Source organism: Haemorhous mexicanus, chromosome 14 (assembly GCF_027477595.1).
Source record: "Haemorhous mexicanus isolate bHaeMex1 chromosome 14, bHaeMex1.pri, whole genome shotgun sequence".
Taxonomy (NCBI): domain Eukaryota; kingdom Metazoa; phylum Chordata; class Aves; order Passeriformes; family Fringillidae; genus Haemorhous; species Haemorhous mexicanus.
The window spans coordinates 15,774,311-15,796,610 of record NC_082354.1 but is presented as its reverse complement, the minus strand read 5'-3'; the positions used below and the strand labels follow the sequence as shown (position 1 = coordinate 15,796,610).

Genomic DNA, 22,300 nt, shown 5'->3' with positions numbered 1-22,300 from the left:
AGTGGTGTCACCCACGGCCACCGCGGTCCCCGGCCATCGGCAGAGGGCAGAGCTGGCTGCGCTTTGAGATGCAGCACTTCCCTGCTTATCCAGCGGAGGACTCCAGCTCAAGGAACATCAAGAAGAATTCTTGTTAAGGGAGCAATGATTCAGTTGGTTAATTTGAAAAAGTGACTTTGCTAACCATTTCCAGAGAAGTTCTGTAGAGATTTGCGACTCTTTAATTTGCATTTATTCATTTTTCTTACACATCTTCCCAGGAGAACAGCATACGTATATGCATTGTATTACACCTGCTCATTTAAAGCATCATTGATTTACTCATGTCACAATTCCAGCTTAGGGTTTGTAGCTCTCTATACTCCTTTTTATGGTGGTTTACAGGACATTAGTGTTTTTTACAGCCTCTCAGGGCACAGGGCTTGTCACCCTGTGATGACAAACACCCTCTCTAAGGCTCTGTGGATCACATCTCCCAAAAATGCAGCTGTGTGCCTGTTCCAGCAGCTGATGCTCCTGCTGGTTAAAGCTTCCAACTTTATTCTGAAGCTGCTGATGACTTGATGGGCTTTAATTAACGTGGGAGTCAGAGCTTTAAGCACTGAGGGATCTTTTCTGCAGACTTGTCCCTGTGGTGCAGGGCTGGTTTTTGGACTGATGTTTTTGGGCTGACAGCAGTGGGGTTTGGGGTTTAGTGCTGAAGGGGTGTTCTGTGGAGCTGGGTTCTCACTGAACCCTCAGAGGAGGATGCTGCCTCAGCTCACGTCAATCCTGGGGAGTTTCCCTAATTTCAGCAGGATATGGGATGTGAAACCTTCCCAGCACCTCCCACCAGCTACCTCTGCCATGCTCTCATTCATTTCCTCTCCCTCTCCCCAAAACTGTGTGATGTGACACCCAGGGGTCCCCAGGCTCCCCACCACCATTCCCCTGTGTGACCCTGGCACTCCTGCCTCCCATGGGGATTGAGGGTCTTGGTTTGGAGGTGACTTTAATAGACAATAAAATTGAGGCCAGTCCCAGGAATCACCAATCCCTTGTGGCTGAGCAGCACCTGGGCTTGGGGATGGACTCCTTTGCTTTTCCCACTGCAGCAGGTGATGGATTCTCTGCTTCACTGCCATTTCCAATGTCAGCCTGACTATGGAAGGCAGAGTCTGAGCTTGGGGCAGGGAGTGGATGTAGGGTACTGAGGGAGGTTTTGTTTCAAAACCACCTTGCAGGGCACCCCCAAATCCTGTTTTGCTGGTGCCACGCTCTGTGTGCATTGCCATCAGCATCCATCCAATTTCCCATCACTCCAGGAGCATTCCTGGGGTGTGGGGTGGGAATTGAGGGTGCCTTTACCAGCAGGCAAGTGCCAGTCTCTGAGTTCTGCTGTCCCCAGGGAAAACCCTGGCTGGACCTTCCAATCCTGCTGTAGTTGAGGCCAACAAAAATCAGGAGGTCTTGGAGCTGGGCATCAAATCACAAAGTAATTATCTTACAGCATAAAGTAAAATTTTAAAATTGTAGTTTTCTCTTGTATGGATGATATATTTTTTTCTTTACTTACATGTGTATCTTACAGCAATTGGAAGTTCTCAGTTTATCTAAGCTTGTGCTTCATGACCTTGCAGGAGCTCCTCAGACAGAGCCAGCTGAGGTCTTTCTGATCTGCAATGCCTGTCTTTAATAGAAATAATTCCTGGGAAGAGGTTGTCTGTCTGCTCTCCACGCGGCTGGGGCTGTCCCAGGGGAAAGGAGCGTGTCTGGAGAGGGGGAGCAGGCACAGGTCCACGGATGCAGCTCCCGGCATCAGCAGGGCTCGCATGGAGCCAGGGATGCAGCCGTGCTGCTGACACCAGGCTGAGGGCTAAAAACTACTGGATTTCCCTGCCCTGTGTGCCTGCAGCAGGGAATTCTCTTTAAAAACCAAAAAATCCCTGCAAAAGGAGCAGGGCCGGGCGATGGCGTGGCAGTGTCTGCTGGGAAGGATGTGCTGGCGGTGCCGGGATGAGGCTTTGGCTGCTCCTTGGAATGCTGAGCGCCCTCCCAGTGCTGAGCGCTGCCATGGCATCCACGCAGAATTCCCAAATCCTCCTCCCGTGCCCTGAACAGGACCCTGGAGCATGGGAGGGGTGATGGACACACCTGGGGCTGTCACACGGTGCTGTCTCACCACACCCCAAACTTGGGCTTTGCAGGGTGTTGCTGGCTGAGCACACGAATCAAAAAATTGGATTGGGGTCTGATGAAATCATGGCTATCTGTAAAACAGCTCCCTGGCTTGGAGAACCACTCCCTGGCTTGCCTGGGTTTGAAGCAGCAAAATTCTCTTTGTGTGTTGGAGTTGTGCTCAGGGTTGGAGCTGTTGGTGCTTGTTCCCTTGCCAGGGACAGCACTTCCCCTCTCCAGCACGAGGTGGGTGGGTGGAGAAGCTGCCCCTTGCCAGCAGTGGTGCCAAAAGTCAGGAGAGGCTCGATTGTGAGGGCTCCACAGAGGCTGAGTGGTTTTCCAGAGGCAAAGTCACTTTGGGGCTGGACTGGGAGCATGTGGTCATGGAGGGAGGATAAAGGTATTTTTAGCTAGGAGAAAAGCAGCTCCCCTCCCTCCCTGTGGGGCCCTAAAAAGTGCTGTGCAAGGGACAGCTTGGATACTCATAAGTACTGCATAATTTTAGGGATATGTAAGTGTAGGTTTTGATGGGATTTTGGGAAAAAATTATTCCCTGTGAGGGTGGGGAGGCCCTGGCACAGGCTGCTCAGAGCAGCTGTGACTGCCCCTGGATCCCTGCAGGTGTCCAAGGTCAGGCTGGATGGGACTTGGAGCAACCTGGGCTAGTGGAAGTTGTCACTGCCCATGGCAGGGGTGGGATGAGCTTTAAGGTCCCTCCCAACCCAAACCATTCCATGATGAACCTACAACTGATAAAGCAGGAGCCTGGCAGACATTGGAAGAGCAGGAAGCACCAGTTTGTACTGGAAAAGGATGTTCCTTCAGGGATTGATTTACAGAAAACCCAGCAAAATCCTTGCTACCCAGGATGTCCCACCCTGCCAGGGACTTTTCTGCTGCTTGAGGCAGGCACAGCCTGAGGGAGGGTTTGCTCTTGAGTCTCCATGTGACATTAGGGAGAGTTTTGGGTTTGCTCTTTCCTGTACTCTGTTTGGAAGGTGCAAGCTGTGTTGCAGAAATGTCAGAAAAGCAATCTGAAAACAAACTGGCACAGCCCCTGTGGGAACTGGAGCTCCTGGGAAACCTGGAAATGGTGCTGTCAGCAAAGGTGGAGCCACAATCCAAGATTTGCTGTTGCTCAGGGGGGGCTTATAAATGACCTATCCATTGTCATTCAGGGCCACCTGGATGTCCCGCCCAGCTCCTCAGGGTTGTGCCATTCCCAAAACACCTGGGAAAAGCCACCGTGCTGGTGAAGATCCTGCTGGTGTGGCTTGTCCTGTCTGCGGGAGCTGCCCTGAGCCAGTCCCAGCATCAGTGAGGTTTTATTGGATTTCCTGTTTTGCCTCCACACTCTGCTGGGTTTGGGCCATCTGAAACAGGATTTTTCCAGCCCTGAAAGCTCTTCCCCGCCCCCCCCCAAGCAAACAAGGAAAACATGGCCTTTTGTTATGTTTTTTGTGAGAGGAGGAGGAGATTTGGGACAGAATGAGCCCCAGGGCAGCAGCTTTTCTGCCTGCCCCTGGAGTTTTCTGCGTGTCTCTGGAACACTTTAAGAACCGAAGCAAATTCCTCCAGCTTGTCTGGATCTCCCATCTGGTCTTCCCCATCCAGCCTCAGCACCCGTTCTGTGCTTCCCAGAAATGCTGCACAAGCTGGAACTGTGCATCCATGAGAAAAGCTGTTTTCTATCAATCCCTCTCTGCCTACATTCACTTAAAAAATTCCCTGAGGGTTTTCTGGGAGGAGGAGACCTCAGAATGCCTGCACTGGCCACTCTTCAAAGCTTCTCTGAGCCCCAAACTTGGATGTCCCCCCCAAATTGTGTCACTGCTCTGAGAGGAGATGTGGAGCATAATGAGAGTATTTCCAAGCACTTAAAATAATACTCCTGAAGCTCGAATATACATTGGGATCATTTTATTTCCTCAGAGTTTGAAGCTTTCAGGGTGTACTGGAGTCAGTTTTGTAAATTTTCTTAGTACCCAGTGAAGTTTGGGATGGTTTTTGGTGTTCAAAACAAAACTGAAAGTTTGGATAACATCTTCATGTGCAACCACACACGTCAGCAACATGACAAATAACACAAGACTCCCAAGAACAACACAAGAGACACCAATGACAAGTCCCTGTTTTCGCAGCTCTCACCAGAGTTAATGCGCCCTGGGAGGTGTCACGGCTCCCTCTTTGCTTGTGGCACATCTATCATAATTTGCCTTCCAGATATTGATCCCCCATAATCAGCCAAGCACCTCTGGGTGCCTTTTCCAGCAGCGTGAGCTGAGCCCAGTTTGTTGAGCCCTCTTTTATAACACTTATGTCATATAGGTTAATACTTTGTTTGGCTACAGTCTTGCAGTCCAGATTAAGCTGCATTGGACCCAGGTGATGAATTTCTGTAGTGGAAAAGGTTCAGTTTACGTGGAGATAATGAACTGTCCTGATCCAGAGCCCTGTGTGAGCATGGTGGATGCTCCAGGTGATGGTGGCTGTAGGTACCTAGGATCAGGGCTGAAATCCCCAGAGCTGTGCTAAGGCTGAGCCTCTCACTCACAGCTCAGGGTTCAGAAGGGTTCCCAAAAATGGCAAATCTGCAGAAGCACTGAAACACCTGAAATGAGGCACCTGAACCCACTGCAGTTCAGCCATTGGCATCAACAATGGCTTTTGAGGGGATGGAAGACAACAGTCCCCAGCAGCAACAGCACAACCAGCAAATCTTTTGGCACCACAACGTCCTCATGGATCAGGCCCTGCCATCTGCAGCACTCATGGACAATTCCAAACGGATTTGGAAAGCAGAGCAGTCCTCCCTGCAGCTCTGAGAAGCCCCTGCATGGACAGGGCTCTCACGAGATGGACTCCAGCAGCAGCTCATCGGGTGGCACAGTGGGGATGTCCATGCTGTTTATTTGGCCAAAGAACTTGGGAAGAGACCAGAACTTGAGGCGGGGGAGATTCCTCTTCCTGACACGGATGTCATGAGCGGTGTCGGTGGCGCTGCTGCGGCGGGGCGGGAGCCGCGTCCTCAGGGCCACGCAGCCGTAGCGCAGCAGCTGCGCCTGGAACTCGGAGGTCATGAAGTAGTAGAGGACGGGGTCCAGGCAGCAGTTGAGGCTGGCCAGGCACAGGGAGATGGGGTGGAAGCGCAGCGTGCTCCGGTGCAGGGCGCAGTCCCGGATGACGTTCTCGATCACCATCATGAAGAAAGGGAAGTTGATGTGGTAGGGGGTGAAGCAGATGAAGAAGACGGCGGTGCACATGAGGACCATCCTCAGGGCCTTCCGCTTCTCGCCGGCGTCCTGCAGCGCCGTGGGGCCCTCCCGCAGGGAATGCCACATCCTCCACGTGCACCAGGCGATGGTGCCGAAGGGAATGACAAAGCCGAACAGCTCTGCCACCGTCACCAGTGCGATGGCGGATCCGGGGCTGAGCTGCTTCACGCCCAGGTCCGAGAAGCAGCTGTTGATGGAGTTGGACAGGGCTGGGCTCCTAACGATGATGAGGGGCAGGCAGGCAGCCCCCACCAAGAGCCAGACCAGGGCGCTGATGGCCACATCATAGCGGCGCTTCCAGCCCTTGGCTCGGAAGGGGTGCAGCAGAAACAGGTACCGCTGGATGCTGATGCAGCTGAGGAAGCAGATGCTGGCATACATGTTGAGGTACTTCAGGTAGAAGCACACCTGGCACAGGAAGCTCCCAAAGGGCCAGGTGTGGTTGATGTAGTAGTAGGTGCGCAGGGGCAGTGAGAGGACGTGGGCCAGGTCGGCCACGGCCAGGTTGATCATGAAGATGATGGCTTTGCTCTTCCTGCTGAGGAACCGGCACAGGACCCACAGGGCAGCACTGTTGGCCAGCAGCCCCGGGATGAAGATGAGGGTGTAGGTGGTGGCATAGAGGGTGGACTGGAAGGACATTTGGGGGTCAGAACAGTTCCCGGAGGACACGTTGCTCTCCATCCTGGCCGGGTCTCTCCGCTCATGGGGCAGTCACAGCGGGGGAAGGGGTCCTGGAGTGGGTAAAAAGATGCTGTAAAGCCAAAATCTCCCCATGGAGTAAGTATGCTTTAGGACAGAAGAGTCAGTTGTGTGCAAGTCAGTGTGTGTGGGAAAGGATGACCCCACTCCCAGGGAGGGATTCCAGGCATCCTTCACTCTCTTCCTGCAGAGGTGCTCTGCAGGATCTCGTGAGATGCCCCAATTACAGTGAATACCCTGAGCTCTGTAACATCCATCTCTTGATTGCCAGAGAGCTTCTGCAGCTCCCCGGGTTTTCCGGAACTACTTTTATTTTATCAAGTTTCCCATCACACTCTGTCAAATTGGTGCTCTATATCGACAGGCAATTTCAGCTGGACTGTAAATAAATAGGGAAATAGATTTAGGCACTGTCTTTGCAGATCCATGCAGGGATCTGATGTGAATCGGCAGCAAAGGCAATAATTAACATCCCCAGGCTGCTGAGGCCAGGGGAGAGCTGCAGACAGATCCATCAGCTCTGGCTCCAGAGTTAAGGCTGGATTTATAAGTTAATAACTGGCCGAACACACGCCAGTTGCTCTGCTGGCCCTGCTAACTCAATTCCGGCACTCTCGGCACATTGTGCAGGCATCGTGCTGGAGCAGCAGGAATTATCCCTCAGCAGCAGGAATTATCCTTCAGCAATTGCTCAGGACATGCAGGGAGATAAATACAACTCCTTTCTAGTTAAAGTAGAAATTCTTCTCCTCCATTTACCCATCCCAGCTCACCCAGTGCTGAGGGGATTTATTAGCAGGTCATGGGGAGTTCAGGAGCACCTGCTGCTCTCTGGAGAGGTGATGGATTTTGCTGTTCACGAGCAGATCCCATGGGAAAGAATCTGTTCTTTTGGGAAGAGGGGCTTTGGCAGCAGCAGGATACAAACCCAGGGGCTGCAGCATCGTCTGTAACAAACAGTGGCATTTTCCCTTTGGAAATGGAGCCTGTGAGAGGTAGACAGCCTGCCCTGCCCTTCCCTGCCTGGAGCTGGGGCTGGCAGAGCCCTCAGCACCTCCTATCACTCTCACCCAGCCCCTCATCAGCAGTAATTAATTAAGAAGCAGCCACAGTGCTGTTTCCCAGAGCCCAGTGTTTGTCACAGGGATGGATTTCCAAGAGCAAATCCATCCCAATGCTTCAAGGTACAGGATGAAGTCTCCTCCATCCTGTGCCTCCACACCTGGGCAGCTCTTTGGTGGGGTTACCATGTTTTCAGGATCAGGAGGAAATCATAATTTTAGATATTTTATATTTTTTTACGCAGTTAAATATCCAAAATACAGCCTCTTGGCTGCCCCCCACCCTCACCTCTGATGTCAGCAGGGTCAGTGCTCCCACCCTGCTTTCCAAACTGAGCCTTTCCCAATCTGCCTTCCTGCTTTTCCTTGTTTTTCCAGTGGAACTGGGGCTGCTGAGTGAGGGCACCTCTCAGCTGCCGACTGTGCCAGAGGTTTGTGATTGCTCCACTGAGTTGGGAAAGGCAGGGCAGAGTGGACATCTGTGCTGATGGAATAGTGGGAAACAGCTCCTCGGTTCCTGCAGGATCCCTGTGCTCCTCACCTGCCCAAAAATCCATCAGGGACTTGAGCCCTTTGCACTCAGTCTGTTTAACCCAGGCAAAGGGGTGGCAGGACTTGTCTTCACTTCCCTGCAGAAAATAGAGAGGGAAAATTGCCAGGGAGCATGGGCGATGCAGCTGTTCCCAGCTCCTGGCACAGCTGTCCAGTGACAGAGGTGGCACTTGGTGTGGGCTCATGGATGGGGTCGCAGAGCCCCCTGTGTCCCTGCCACACAACTCAACCCAAATCCTACACCTCTTCCATGGGGAGCCTCCCTGCTGCTTTTCTCCACGTTTTTGACTTTTCCTGGGAGCACAGGAGTGCCTGTTCCTGGCAGGAGGGTGGGGTGGCACTCCTGGTACCCAACACAGCTTTGGAGGGCACTGGCAGGAAAGCAGCAGAGATCCCCACCCTGGGCGGGGGTCAGGCCAGGCTTGTTCACTATAACAATTCCTGGGAAGGTGGAGTTGTTCATTTTTTATTGTTTTCCAGTCTTCCCTTTGCCCCATGTCCCTCCAGCTTCCCCCTGCCTTGCTGGGGGTGTCGGGGCAGAGATGCTCCTGTGGGCTCTGTCTGGAGTTTGGTTCAGTGCCTTTATAAATCTTCTATAAAATGTTCCTGCCGTTCTTTGATTATTTTCCCATTTCGTCCATGCATGGCTTTAAACACAGGCAGGAGCAGGGAGTGTTTTTCTTGGCAAGGCTGAGTTTTAATCAGCTGAAATTCCACGAGGGAGCCCAATATCAGTGCCCGAGGAGTCAGAGCACCGACTGTGGATGCAGCCCCGCCATTCATTAAACATCAAATAACTGCAATTAATTAGGAGGTCAAGGCAGATCTCAGAGCACCCGGGGCTGATTTTTGGAGTGTTCCCGGAGGCGAATGTGGCTGGAAACCGCCTGGCTCCTATGAATCAGCCCGAGCCCCACCCAGCCCCACACCACCGGGGTGTTCCTGCATTTGCTGCTCCCGATCCATTGGCAAACTTGCCCTCATCTTTTCCATGGGCTGCTCGGACAACCCAGGCTAAAGCTGAATTCCAGGCATGGCTGGGGAGAGCCCTCCGAGCCGGGGGATGGGGGCAGAGCCACCTATCTCCCTTCAGCGCTGGGATGCTGGAGGGAAAAGCAGGCTTGGGAAATTTTTTTGAAAAAAATTAATAAATCCACTTATGCCTTAAAACGAGGTCTTGGTTTAAGTAGTGGAATTTTCTGGCTCTGGGGTTGTAAGCCACAGTTTTGTTTGTTTAATCTAGGCACTAGTAGGAAATGCGTAAATAGAGCTGGTGGCTGATGGCAGCTTCTGTCAGTAAGGACAAAGTTGAGGTTTTTTGGCTAAAACAGCCTCTCCCCATTTCCTTCCCCACACCACAGCCTGCCCCAGGCACGGACTCCCTTCACCCACCCTCGGAGACCAATTTGTGGGCGCAGCAGAAGCGGCTGAGGATGTTGCACCAGCTCCTGCCCGATACCATCTCTTGAAGAACTACAAAGTGACAAAGTTGCTAAAACTGCGCCAGTTTCAGTCTCCCGAAGCAAAGAGCAGAAATGCCACTCACCTTGCTGTGCTTCCCATGCTCCGGGGGGGTCATAGCCGTGCTAGGGAGCAGGAGCAGCCAGCGTCCTGCTTTTATTTCCCACTGCTTTTCTCAGCAACCCCAGCGCCTCCTCGTTTAACTTCCACATTTCGGAAGCGCTGGAATCCTGCCGGCAACTGCAGCCCGGTCTGGTGGCTGCAGAACAGGAAATCCTGAATTTTCCTTCTCTTCTCCACACCAAACGTGTGCAGATAATGACGTTAAAGCCGCTGGGAAGGCGATGACGTCGTTTGGTCCCAGTGCCCTGGGAGAGACCTCGGATTTCTGTCCCCTCAGGGCACAGGGGCTGTGGGAGGGGATGGTGCCCTTCCCTCCGGCTGCTCCTGCTCCTCTCCACGGTCACTTTGCCCGGGAAGAGCTGTAAAATACAGGAGCAACCTCCCAATAAGTGCTCACTGAAGGAAAACCGAGCACTCAGCCAGTGTAAGTTACTGGAAGGGAGTAATTTTCCCTCATTTTCTTGGAAGCTTGGTTAGCCTCAGACTATCAAGGCTGCAGGCTAAAGCTGGAGGGTTTGGACTTTATTCCTGACATAATGTGATGGTTTAAGGTGGAGATTTCCCCAAAATACTGTTGTTTAAAAAATCCGTAACTTACATCATTCCCAATATTTTTCTTTAATTTCTTTCATTCCCTTCCTATATATATATGCACATACAGAGAGTTTTCAGCTGTTTTTCTGCCTGCTGAGCATGACTTCCTTTCTGCAGGGCTGAAGTGGTGTAACTTCATGGTATGACTTCCGAGCTGCCTCTTTTCCAGGTGAGCAGTTTTACCTGATATCCAGGCTCACAGCTCACAGCCCAGGACTTGTACAGATAATTTGGCCTTTGGCAAACTTCCTTTCCTGGAGGTAACATAAAAATAGAAATATTCCTACCCTACTTTTTGTAAATGATTCTGTAACCTCACAAAATTATGTGAACAGAATTGTGGAAGAGAAATGAAAGGAGGAAGTTCTTATAAACTTGTTACCAGCTCAGGGGCTGGGGTCAGTAGTGCACCAGAGCTGTGCCACCCATTCAGCTGCCAGGTCTCCTTGTGCCCAGAAATCACAGAAATCACCCTAAATTCCCATGGTTCTCATCTCAGAGGATTTGGGAGATACAAGAGCTCTTTGTCATTCCCAGTTTTCTTCCTGTGCATCTCTTCCAGCATCTGGTGCTGATCCTGGGAAGAAGGAGCAGCCCTTGTGTGTTTGTGGAGTGTTCAGAGAGCACAGAAGGGAGGCTGGCACTGTGCCCTGTCCCTCTCCAGAGGGCAGAGGTTAATCCCAAAGTGAAGGGGCTGTTTTATCAGGATATCCTGCCTGGGACATCCTATTTCTGTATCTGCAGCAGCATATCCAGCCATCCCTGAGCCTTATTTTTAGGTGTTTGTTTCCAGCTGTGCTGCAGGGGAGGGAGAGATCAGTGGATGTCAGACCCAAGCAAGGGCTTTGTTACCAAGCTGAGCTCTTCCTCTGCTCCTTGGCAGATTTTGGAGAGCTTTTGCAGAGGATCAGAACATTCTTGGCCATGAAAAGCTGTTTGATTGACAAACCTCAGTCCTCATCCTTCAACACACATGGATCAACCTCTCCATTCTTCTTTCAACTTGAGCATGTTTTTGTTTAGCATTTCTGTTTCTCTGGCTCATCCCCAGCGTGCTTTTCACACTTGGCAATGTTCTGCTTTCAAAGGCAGAAGACACAAAGGAACTTTTAAAATAACTTTTTAAATAATTGTGAGACTTTATCTAAGCCCTCCAGATAAAGGTCTCTTCTTCTGCAGCCTGGTATCCTGTGGGCAGGAGGCCAATGATGATGATCAGCATCTCTCAAGCGCTCAGCATTGAGAATATCTGACAGGATGCACCTGAAGGATGTATGAAAAGCAGGGGGAGGAGGAGGTTTGTTCACACAAAGCAGCTTCACCCTTGTGCAGGGAACTGAGCAGGGCTGGGTGAGCCCCCAGCTCATTGTCCCTCTTGCTGTCACACAGAGTTCTCTGCAGGGACAGCATTTGGGAAGCTCTGATTCATTTTACAGCAAATAATTGTCAATGCCTCCCTTACTTTTTAGCCTTTGTCTAATCCACAAACCCAGCATTTTTGGTTAAAACGTACCAGTCATCCCCAAAATCTTTTAAGTGTGATGAAGTGGTTTCACATTTTTGAGCTGTGGGGTTGTTATCCTGCATTTCCTGCATATTTTGTTTTTTCTCTGGGCAGAGAGCTGGTAATTTCATTTAAGGGAAGCAAGAGGTACTGCAAGATTCTGCAGCTCAGAACCTGAAGCTGCAGAAAGGCTTTTCTTTTTCTGGAGTTTTTTCCAAACATGTTTGTTCTCATGCGTGGGAGGGCCCTTTCAAGCAGGATGGGAGGTACAGACATTTGCTCCTGGTTAGGATGGGGTGGCACTGAAGAGAAACACATCTGCTTTTTGCTAAAAGGTGAATGGCACATGTTCTAGAGGAAATGTGTTTGCCTAGGGTTGTGCCCTGGGGATGGGCCAGTGCAGGTGGCTTGGAGACCTCACCACATCTCCATCCTGAGCAGTTCCCTTCAGAAGATGCACCAACCCCAGAAGCCCTGATCCATCTTTCACACCCCTGTGGAGCTGTACCAAACCTCTTGATTTGGTTCAATTCTGCCTTTCTGTGGCACATCTGTTAAAACAGATTTTTTCGTGTCTACCCAAGAAGGAGGAAAAGTATTTTTCTACTTGTGAGTCTGAGCAGCAGGACCAGCACAAGAGATAATCCAGGAGCAACATCATGAAATTATATTTCCTCTTGTCAAAATAATAAACATGTTTTTTGGTCACAGGAAATGGGGTGAATTACAGGAACCTGAGCCAGGCTTGTTGTGCCTCTGATTGTGTGAGGCAAAGCAGCCCCTGCAGCCCAGGTCCTGGGTCAGATCCAGCACCAGCCAGCTGGGAAGGCAGCTGGAATAGTCTCCTTCTCACTGGAATGCCTGTTTTCTTCTCTCGAGATGCACACTGAGGTTTTGGAGGCCTGAACTAAAGGGTTTGTATATCACACATGGGATTTTGGAGGCCAAATGGATCATTCTGGACTTTCAGAAAACTTCAAGTTTTCCCTGATCTCTGCTCTGAGCTGTTGCTCTCTGGGCTGGCCCATCCTGACTGACTTTTCCAGGTGGTTTAAACCCATCTGGCAGCTGAAGCCCACAGAGGTGGTTTAGCTCTACCCCAGCCAAAACCAGGGCACTTTCCCCCACACCAGAAGAGACTTTCAGTCAGAGTTATCTGATCCCTGCACACCACAAAATTGAAAGTGGTGAATGTGTGACTTTTCCTCACAGGCTGGGGCTGCAGTATGGAAAAGGAGCATTTTGGGGATCCTAAGGGAGTTCAGAGGGTGAGTGAGGAATGTGGGGAGCTCAGGTGCCTGGGGATGCCATCACAGAGATGGAGAATGTTATCCCTGATGGAGACACCAAATCCTTGCTAAGGTTATGGGCAGGAGAGGCACTGTCACTCCTGGACACTCAGCAGCTGGAGCAGGTATTCCCATGCCTTGTCCATCTCCAGCTACCTAGGACACTTTCCCATCCTCGAAATACTTCTAAATCTAACAGAAGTGTGGTAGATTAAAAATTAAATAAATAACCACTATTCAGAGTGAAAACAAGCAACAAATCAGTTTAAGAATAATAAAAGTTATGTTCCTTCACTTGAACCCTGATCCCAGGAGGAATTGATCCCATGCAGTGTTCCAGGTACCAGTGATAACTACAAAACTCAGCTGAAGTTTGCAAAACAGCCTTTATTTTTTTGTTTTTGTTTTTGTTTTTTGAGCATGAATTCTTAGGAAGTAAAACCCACAGAAGGAGCTACAGAGTTCCCGTAAGTGCCCTCGGCTTGTTTTCACAAGCTGATCAAGGGAGACGGGTACGAAAGTGAAGGGACAGGAAACAGCTCCCAGTCACATGGAGGCTGAGCAAGGACTATAAAAATCCTCAAAACAAGCACTGAAACTGAACTCTCCTTCTCTGACAACTTTTTACAGAGTGTAGCTTATGAGAGACTGCTGAACTGACAACAATTGAATTGTGTGGGGTCAACTCTGCCTGTGAGCATCCACCTCTTTGGAAGGGGACTTTCAGTGTGTAAACATTTATTGTGTCAATGACATCAGAGAGAACATTTCCATCGGCCCCAGTGCATCCTACTCAGCCCAAAATCATCTTCTCACACCTGGGAGGAGAACTATGACAGCTTATTTTGTTTAATCAGTGCCGTTGCCTTTTAGAGGGAAATGGTTGTTCAAACCCTGATGCTTGGCTTTCCTCACTACCCTTTTCTTTTTAATTTATTTGGTAAAATAGAGAAGTAGAAAAACACAATATGGAGAAAATATTTGGCTGAGTTAACATTTTAACTCAGTGGAATTGAATGGTTGGAGTTAAAATACGCATAGCAAGTGTTTCTGGTATTTCTTCTGGTTTTGTAGCAACTGTTGCAAGACTGTACAAATTGTTCACATTCTTTTGAAAATATACTGATTTCCAAAGGCAATAAATTGGTGACTGTTCAGCCAAATCTATCCCCAGGTATCATGAGATACCCTTGAAGTTACAGTGGGTGGAGTCAGCTGAAGAGCTGTAATTAATTTAAAAAAAAGAGATGAATTAATCCTTCCTTGTCACTGCTTTGCATAGCTACGTAAAAATGTAAACATTAGGATCACGACAGGACCTGGTGGAAAAAAAATCACAATAGTTTACAACAGTTTATGGACTTCACTTCTGATCTATCAGTGAAATCACCTTGGCAAGGACTCTTCTCTTTTTTAAAAGATGCATCAACTGAATAGGTTGAGCCAAGCTTTTTTGTGGCAGATTCATCTCAGATACCTCTGGACCACACACAGAAGGGAGTGAGAACCTGAGTGGTACCACCAGCACCATCAAACCCACCTGCACTGACCCCAGGACCACCATGGTCCTGCCCCAAGGGGTCCAAAGGCAAAAGCCACATGCCCATGTCCACCTTGCCAGCTTGGAGGGGAAGAAAGTCACCTGGAGCAAGGGAAGGTGCCACTCTGGATGTTTGAGGAGAATTTGTCTTGCAGAGGGTCTTGCACCAGCTGCAGGTGCAAGTTCTGGGATGTGTCAGCAGTTAGGGAGCAAACAGAGCTGAGTGAGAAGGGAAAGGAGGAGCAGAGCAGAGGGTGTGTGTGAAAAGGGGGAGCAGAGGTCACTGGTGACCAGTGAGATGCACCAAACCCAGGAGCACATGGAAACAACCTTCACCTGTCCACAGCCCCCACTGCACAAACCACAATGTCCTTTGGTTGCTACTGGCCAGTTTTAGGTTCTGATGTGGTTTTCCCAGAGAAGATCCTTCAGCAGATGTCAGTGTATGAATATGGGAGTGTCTCTGGCTTGATCACAGAGCCTGCAACTGGGAAAATAAAAGAAAAGCCTGGGACTTTTCCACCATTTCCCAGTAAAAGTTTTTTCACTCCCTCCTGTGTATTTTGTACTCCAGTGAGGCCAGGTGGGGTGGCACAGGGAGGGGGACAGTCACATCAATTGGGTCACTCACCAGATTCCAACACACCAGTCTTAGACAAGGTTTTTTCTTCTATATACTGAAAAGATTCCACCACCACGAAACTCCCTTGGACAAACCTGCAGGACCTTCCACAACAGAGTTGGTAATGGAGTATCTCAGACCAGTCTCAGATTTCACATGAAATACCTTAATTTCTTCCAAGTGGCTTTCTTGTCATTCCTTCATCGACGAGGCACTCTCTTTGCTCATGAGCCGGCTCCGGATGGCCATGCTGCTGTGCCTGGAAATCTGTTCCTGGAACTCAGAAGTCATGAAGAAATAGATGATGGGATCCAAACAGCAGTCAAAGCTGGCGAGGCTCAGGCAGAAGGGTTGGGTGTAGAGCGTGATGGTGCTCAGGAAGCAGTCGGTGATGACATTCTCCTTCACCAACATGTAGAAAAAGAAGTTGATGTGGTAGGGAGCAAAACACACACAGAACACAATGGCACACATGGAAACCATCCTGAGGGCCTTCCTCCTCTCCCCACTGTTTTCCTCTGGGACATGGAAGCCCCGGATGGAGTCTCTTGTTTTCCACGTGCAGAATAAGATGATGACAAGTGGGCCCACAAAGCCCAGGAGCTCGGCGGCGCCAGTCATCAGCACCGTGCCCACCTTGCTGTCGATCGGCTTCACCTGCAGGTCAGCAAAGCAGCTGGTGGTGTTGGCACCCAGCCCGTGGCTCCTCATGATGGGGAAGGGCACGCAGAGGGCCCCCACAACGAGCCAGACCAGGGCACTGATGGCCACGTCATAGCGGCGCTTCCAGCCCTTGGCTCGGAAGGGGTGGTAGAGGAAGAAGTAGCGCTGGATGCTGATGCAGGTGAGGAAGCAGATGCTGGCATACATGTTGAGGTACTTCAGGTAGAAGCAGAGCAAGCACAGGACGTCCCCAAAGGGCCAGGTGTGGTTGATGTAGTAGTAGATGCGCAGGGGCAGTGAGAGGACATGGGCCAGGTCGGCCACAGCCAGGTTGATCATGAAGATGACGGCTTTGCTTTTCCTGCTGAGGAACCGGCACAGGACCCACAGGGCAGCACTGTTGGCCAGCAGCCCCGGGATGAAGATGAGGGTGTAGGTGGTAGCATAGAGGCTGCTCTTGAAGGTGATGTCCTGACGGGAGCAGCTCTGGTTGCTCTGGGTCATGACTGGGTTGCTGGAAGAGGCTGTGGTGGTGTAGGGTGGGTAGGTCATTCCTGTGGAGACAAAAATGGGATGTGAAGGCAAAGGCACTGCAAGAGTTGTCAGTGCTCACATCTGCATTTCCCATTTGGCTGTTCAGCACAAAGCAGAGGTTTGGGAATGTTGTCTGCATGAAACATCCTGGAATCATGTTCAGAGCTGCCCTGTCAGAGATTCCACTGTTCCCTCAGGTGTGGGAGACAATTCCTGGTGTATCAGTCCTAGGAGCACAAGTGAAGCTGTGCCATACTGATCATGGGGAAGCAGGAGGAGCTGCCCGTCCTTTAGCCATCTCCTCAAGGTCTCCTGTGGTTTGGTCTCTGGGAGGAAGGCAGGAATACATGGATGAAAGTAATATCCCAGCATATCCCAGCCTCCATCATGGTCATGGCCCAGCACTCAGAGTATGGGTGCCAAGCACTGAATCACGGAATGATTTGGGTTGGAAAGGACCTTAAAGCCCATCCAGTGGACCCCCTGCCATGGACAGGGACACCTTCCACTGTCCCAGACTGCTCCAAGCCCCATCCAACCTGGGCTTGAGCACTTCCAAGGATAGGTTGGGCTGTGTTGGGCATTATGTGGGGGACAGGCCTCCAAGCCCCTCAGAGGACCTCAAGGACCCGCTTTCTCTGGCATTATGGGCACAAACCACATGCAAAAGGGTAGCAGGGAGTGGACTTGGAAAATGTGACTGTTGTGAGCACAGCCAGTGCTCCTGAAGTGTTCTGTTAATGTATTTAAGCTGATGGAACACACAGAGACCTGGTCACGCCACCAACTTCTATTTCTCATCACCATGGCAGCCTCAGTCTGACTCTTTTTTCCGTCAGATAATTTTACTTTTTAGGTACTGCCAATTTCTGCCTCTCAGCCATCAGCAAGATGCCACGTGTTGAACTGTTGGGCCACTTTTCTCTTGCCAGCTTTTGTAACCAGGACCAGTAAATTTGGTAACTCATCCTCAGCAAGGCAACACAGGCAGGAGTTGGGGTTTATTGGGGGTTTCCTCCCAGGGTTATCATTCTCATTACAGTGATTCCCTCCCATGTTGACTATAACGGTTAAAGTTGAAAATCAGCTTCATATGGCACTACAGACACTGATTCACTCCTCTGAATCATTTCCTGCAAGGGGCATTTGCCAGAAAAGCTGTCTCTGTAGGCAGAAATTAGTAACTCCTACTCTGTTACTGAAGCTTTTTCCTTCGTGTTACCAAAAGTGTTTAGAGCTCTCAGTGACACAGAGCACAAATTGCTGGGTTTTCAGCCTCTCAATCATTTTGGTGCTTACATTTGGCAGCTCATCCAGATGCTGCTCCAGGCTGCCATGGGAGGGTTGGGATTCAGCCCCAAAACACCCAGACATGGCAAGGTCCCACATGGGACACGGGCAGTGAGCAGGGCCTTGTAACCCCAAACAGATTCTTGCATTTGTTTCTCAGCTTCTCTCTCACGTTCCCACAACCTTCAAAAGGCAAGGTCTCTGTGTTTATCTCCTACAGCAGCCTCAGCTTTAGCAGCTCCAGCTGTTCTGAACATCAGGAAAGCGCTGTCTTTGGGAAGATCTCTGGCTCATCCCCTTCCTTCACCAAGATGCTGGATCCCAGCCCTCAGAGCTGCTGGATCCCAGCCCTCAGAGCTGCTGGATCCTGAGCCCTCAGAGCTGCTGGATCCCAGCCCTCAGAGCTGCTGGATCCCAGGGCCTCAGAGCTGCTGGATCCTGAGCCCTCAGAGCTGCTTTTGTCCCTCCAGCTCCCTCCCAATCCCCTCACCACACACAGCTCTGGGACAGGATGTTCTGCTCCATGTTCCCCATCTCAGGAATATCCCATCACAGCCTTGCTCCTGCCATGAGGCCAAAACAGGCCCATGAGGAGAGAAACACAGAAAAAAGATTCATCTGCTCATGGATTTATCTCCCCTGAGAAGCAGCAATGGAGGCCTCCTGCTCTCCATCTGGGAGTTGCCAGGACAGGGAGTGAACAGGGGCTGGAGCTGAGCACGGGGCTGTTCCTCCCCTCAGAGTGGGGGATGTGGGTTACATCCCATTTCCTGGGAGAGCTGTGAATTTCTGCTGCTCAGGAGGTTTCATCCCTTTCCAGCTGCTCTCCAGCTGGCCATGGCCTTGTCTCTGGCAAAAGCACACCCACTGCACGTTCTGTCCCTTCAGGTCAGCTCTCCTTTGGCCAAGAAACCATTCTCCAAGTCCTCACGTGCCTGGTTTTCCTTGGATATCCAAGCTGGAAGGTCTGGCCTGCTGCTCCTCCAGACACAGCTGGTGGGTGACCATTAAAACCACATAGGATTAGGTACAACTGCAAAATGTTATATTTTAAAGACACTTTTATAATTGATTATCTAATTAAATGGTGAGCAATGTGTGCTTGTTCTTTAGTCCAACGAGTGACAGCAGCCAATTTACTTATCAAGGTTCTTAAATACAGCTAGGTCTTATTTAGTCCCTTCCAACCCAGAATATTCTGTGATTCTGTGATTTAGGTCTCATGTGACACTAATTGGGGTGATGGGGTGAAGGTCTGCTGACTCAAACTGGGCTCTGACCAGAGGTTTTAGGGCAAACTGCTGTGTCCAGGACATGTCCCTGGAACACGAGGGTGGTGCTGAGGGCACACACTCCATCCCAGAGCTCACCTTGGCTTCCTGGGGGGACAAACCCTGCCCAGAGCATGGAGAGCTTCCCCCTCATTCATCACCTTCCTCTGCTAATTGTCCACAAGGTGTCAGAGTTCATCCAAATCTCATCTCTTGGCTTCTTTAAGCTGTTTTTCTCACCCCCAAGTGTCTAAGCAGCAGCAGTGGGAGCTCTCATGAGTCCACCTTGCTATCATTTAGGAGGAACCCAAACTGAAAATATCCAGTGTTGCTGAATAACTGATATTAGGGAAAAAAATGTTCCCAGGAGTGGCCTGGTTACTGGTATTTTTTCTGATGATCTTTAAAGCTCTTTTCCAACCTAAATAATTCTATCATTCAATTTGCAGGTAGAAGAATCCTGAAAAGCTGCACTTTGGTGGAGATCATGGAACTGTGGTGAACCTTGGAGCCAGGAGGTTATAAAACCCATCCTGCAGGTGATGTCCCAGCCCCACCACCCCAGCAGATCTAACTCAGAGACTGGGGACAGGAGGTGGATGTCCTGGAGTCAGAAAATCCCTCTCTGCTTTAGAGAACTCAGGGTGACCTGCTGCAGGCTGGCAGTGCACACAATTAATACATTACCACAATTAATATGCGGGGGGTGGTGTCTGCTGGCTCATCAGCGGGGCCTTTCTGAGGATTAAGAATTTCATTACAAAACCATAAAAACATAACAAGATTAAACCATCTTTTTAATCAAAATGCACCCAGACACAGTGCACCACAAAATTACTGCATTTCTGCCTTTCCTCTCACTTGGGCTCAGACTGAGGCTTAATCCCACAGCAACCCCTTCTCTTCCCACTTGTGCACTAAAGCAGACACTTGAGATACCACTGAGGGGCCTAAAATGACATCTCCAAAGTCCTTCACTGCATGGTGGGTGTGCAGCAGAGGCTAAGAAAACTGAAATCTCCAGTGGATTGTATCAGTGCTCATTGACATCCTGCAGAGAGGTGGATCCCACTGCAACATTGCTTTCAGAATATGATTAAAAAAAAAAAACCAGTATCAAATAAACACACTGAGATCCAACCACTATTTTTTTTATATTTTTGTGAGATTCTTTATCCCTGATGCTGTTGCAATAAGGATATAAGAAGTGAGCATGTTATTACTGGAAACTAAGCATAGCATTCCTAGGCAAAAGATGTTCATCTGGATAGGCTGAGAAGCACAGGGATGTCATTCCAGAGCCCTAGTCCTGTCTGAGGTGCCCATCAGAGTCAGGTTAATTGATTTGATGGGGGCACAAACATCTCCACACTCTGCCCTGAGTGCACGGCCGTGACATCGAAGTGAAACCTCTGTGCTCGGAGTGGAACATTTTACAGTTAAAGGTGCTTTTTTGGGTTCTCTTTCACAGGAAAAGAGCAGGTCTGGACTGACTGCTGTATTTTCGTTTTGCAGCACTGGTGGAACTCCTTCCTGCAGCTCCAGCAGAGACAGCAACAGCCCCCTCAGGGCACTGGCTCCAGGCTGGGCAAGAGCTGTCCCATGGATGCACTTCCCTCACGGATGGAATTCCCACGGCCGATGGTGCTGGCACTGGGGCCAAAGTCCCTGCACTGTACTTGACACCAAAAATATGCCCTTGAAAAGAACCCCACTGTCCCTGCACAGCTCCTGCCCCAGCCTGCTGAGGAATCCCCTCCTGCAGATCCTGACATCCTGACTCACCTTCTGTGAGATTCCCTCTTGATTCATGTGCAGAAATCCTGGATTCAGGGGCCACCCACTCTAAATCCTGTCTGTGACCACCCCGTGAGCTGTTTGCTGGGCTCCCAGCAGAGCTGAGCTGCTGGTGCAAGTGAAAGCAAAGCCAGCAGAAAAGCACCTTTTACAAAGTACAGCTGCAAACCTGCAGACCATGAAGTCAAGTTTAAAGCCTTCAGCCCATGAAGTTAAATTTAAGACTTTCAGCCCACGAAGTTTAAAACCTTCAGCCCATGAAGTCAAATTTTAATCCAGACTACAGCCTGAATTAGGAAATAAAGCCACCTCAGGATACTCATTAGCAGAAGCAAGTCCAAGCAATCCTGCTATTTTTGTCATCTTGTGTCCCTTCACTATTATCAATTTCCTCCTGTTGCTGCTCACACACAGGGGCTCAGATGGCACAAAGATGGGCAGCACATGGATTTTGTTTTATGGCAATATAAATCCCTGTTGGAAAAAACAGATTTGCGTTTTACCCTTACTGTCAAGTATGACTTTAAAATAAAATATATTCCCAGAGGAATCAGGCAAGAGACAGAAATTTTCCCTGTTAATGACACTGGAGAACAGTTGGAGCACTGCTAATTGCCCACGCCTGACATTTGTTTTTGCAGGCACAGCAGCCACTGTTTGAACTGCTCCATGTGTTCACCCAGAGCACTGGCACACAAGGGGAGCAGCTGCTGCTGCTGCTGCTGGGCTCCAAGTGCCACAAATCTCCTCCTGGCAAGAGCCACCCCTAAGGAAAAGCCCGAGGAAAGAAAGGGATGTTTCTGCAGGAAGCAGCATGGTTCTAGATCCCAAGGAGAGGGTTTAAATCAGCCTTACCTTGGCAGGCAGAGCCGTGCTCAGCGCAGCCGAGTGCTCAGGAGGAAGTGAAATGTCCCCTGCACCACTGTTTACACCAGCGAGGGGACCTGGGTGACATCACAAGGTGCCACAAAAGGTGCTGCTTTTGCCAGTGCTCAGCTGTGGCTCCAGCCTTGCTCCCAGCCCTGCCAGCTCAGTCCTGGTCAGCTGTCCCCACAATGACCCCAGAATGGGGTTATGTGCCCTTGTCCCAGGTGTTTTCTGTCCTGTGGCTCTGCCGGATTGGCTCGGCACCCACTGGGAAGATTCCGAGTGGAGTTGGGTGCAGAGCACCCCTTCCTCCTCTCCAACTCTTCCTCCTCTCCAACTCTTCCTCCTCTCCAACTCTTCCTCCCCTCCAAATCTTCGTCCTCTCCAAGCACAGCTCTGAGCAGACCATGGAAATGCTCCCAAGGTTTCTGCCTGCTCCTGCCTGGCAGCTCAGCCCTGCTGTCCCCTCCTGCCCCTGGGGCTGAGGACCTGCTGGGTGCTTTGCTCCAGCTCAGTCCTCCTGCAGATGAGGTCTAACTTCCCAATTGCTTTTTTTAGCACAGTGTGAGCCGTGCCTGACATTTCTCCTGAACTAAATAAGTCCCCAGCTCAGTTTACACTTGCTGGATCTCCCTGCCAAGGGTGGCACTTCTGACATTGCTTCAAGGAACGGGCACAGATCCAGCCTCACCTTATCCCAGGGGATAAATACATGGCTGGAGATACAGCTTTACCGCCTTGGAGGATCTCACTGTTTGGATTTTCAGAAAGCCACCAGGAATCTGCCCTGCTCTGCCTCTCTGGGATCTGGCTCTCAGCACTCAACTGTCACCTGTTGAACTCTGCTCTGCTGTGGCCTGGGTGTGAAATCAAACATCACAGCAGCTCCTACCTGACATGGGGACAATGTAAGTGTTGACATCTGACAGCTCAGAAACCTCAGAAACCCAAAACTGATGGCTCATTCACGTAATTCCACATGAGCACCCCCTAAAGTG

At 50.2% G+C, this 22,300-nt stretch overlaps 2 protein-coding genes across 4 annotated transcripts; both read right to left on the bottom strand.

Moving 5' to 3' along the window:
- Positions 1-4,062: 4,062 nt before the first annotated feature.
- On the bottom strand, positions 4,063-9,697 carry LOC132333852 (putative P2Y purinoceptor 10). 3 transcript variants are annotated; one of them, XM_059859363.1, is made up of 3 exons: positions 9,294-9,697; positions 7,737-7,824; positions 4,063-6,166 (listed from the first exon to the last, which is right to left on the bottom strand). In XM_059859363.1, the coding sequence occupies exon 3, from the start codon at positions 6,114-6,116 to the stop codon at positions 5,007-5,009; it is 1,110 nt and encodes a 369-aa protein (XP_059715346.1). In that variant the 5' UTR covers positions 6,117-6,166; positions 7,737-7,824; positions 9,294-9,697; the 3' UTR covers positions 4,063-5,006. The 3 variants fall into 3 exon arrangements, with proteins under 3 accessions (XP_059715346.1, XP_059715345.1, XP_059715347.1); XM_059859362.1 differs by lacking the exon at positions 7,737-7,824 and having other exon boundaries at positions 9,294-9,695; XM_059859364.1 differs by lacking the exons at positions 7,737-7,824; positions 9,294-9,697 and adding an exon at positions 7,485-7,727.
- A 3,388-nt stretch (positions 9,698-13,085) lies between these two features.
- Positions 13,086-21,843, bottom strand: LOC132333776 (putative P2Y purinoceptor 10). The gene is made up of 2 exons (XM_059859202.1): positions 21,291-21,843; positions 13,086-16,097 (listed from the first exon to the last, which is right to left on the bottom strand). Exon 2 carries the CDS (start codon positions 16,093-16,095, stop codon positions 15,073-15,075), a length of 1,023 nt encoding a protein of 340 aa, XP_059715185.1. The 5' UTR covers positions 16,096-16,097; positions 21,291-21,843; the 3' UTR covers positions 13,086-15,072.
- Between the last annotated feature and the right edge of the window lie 457 nt (positions 21,844-22,300).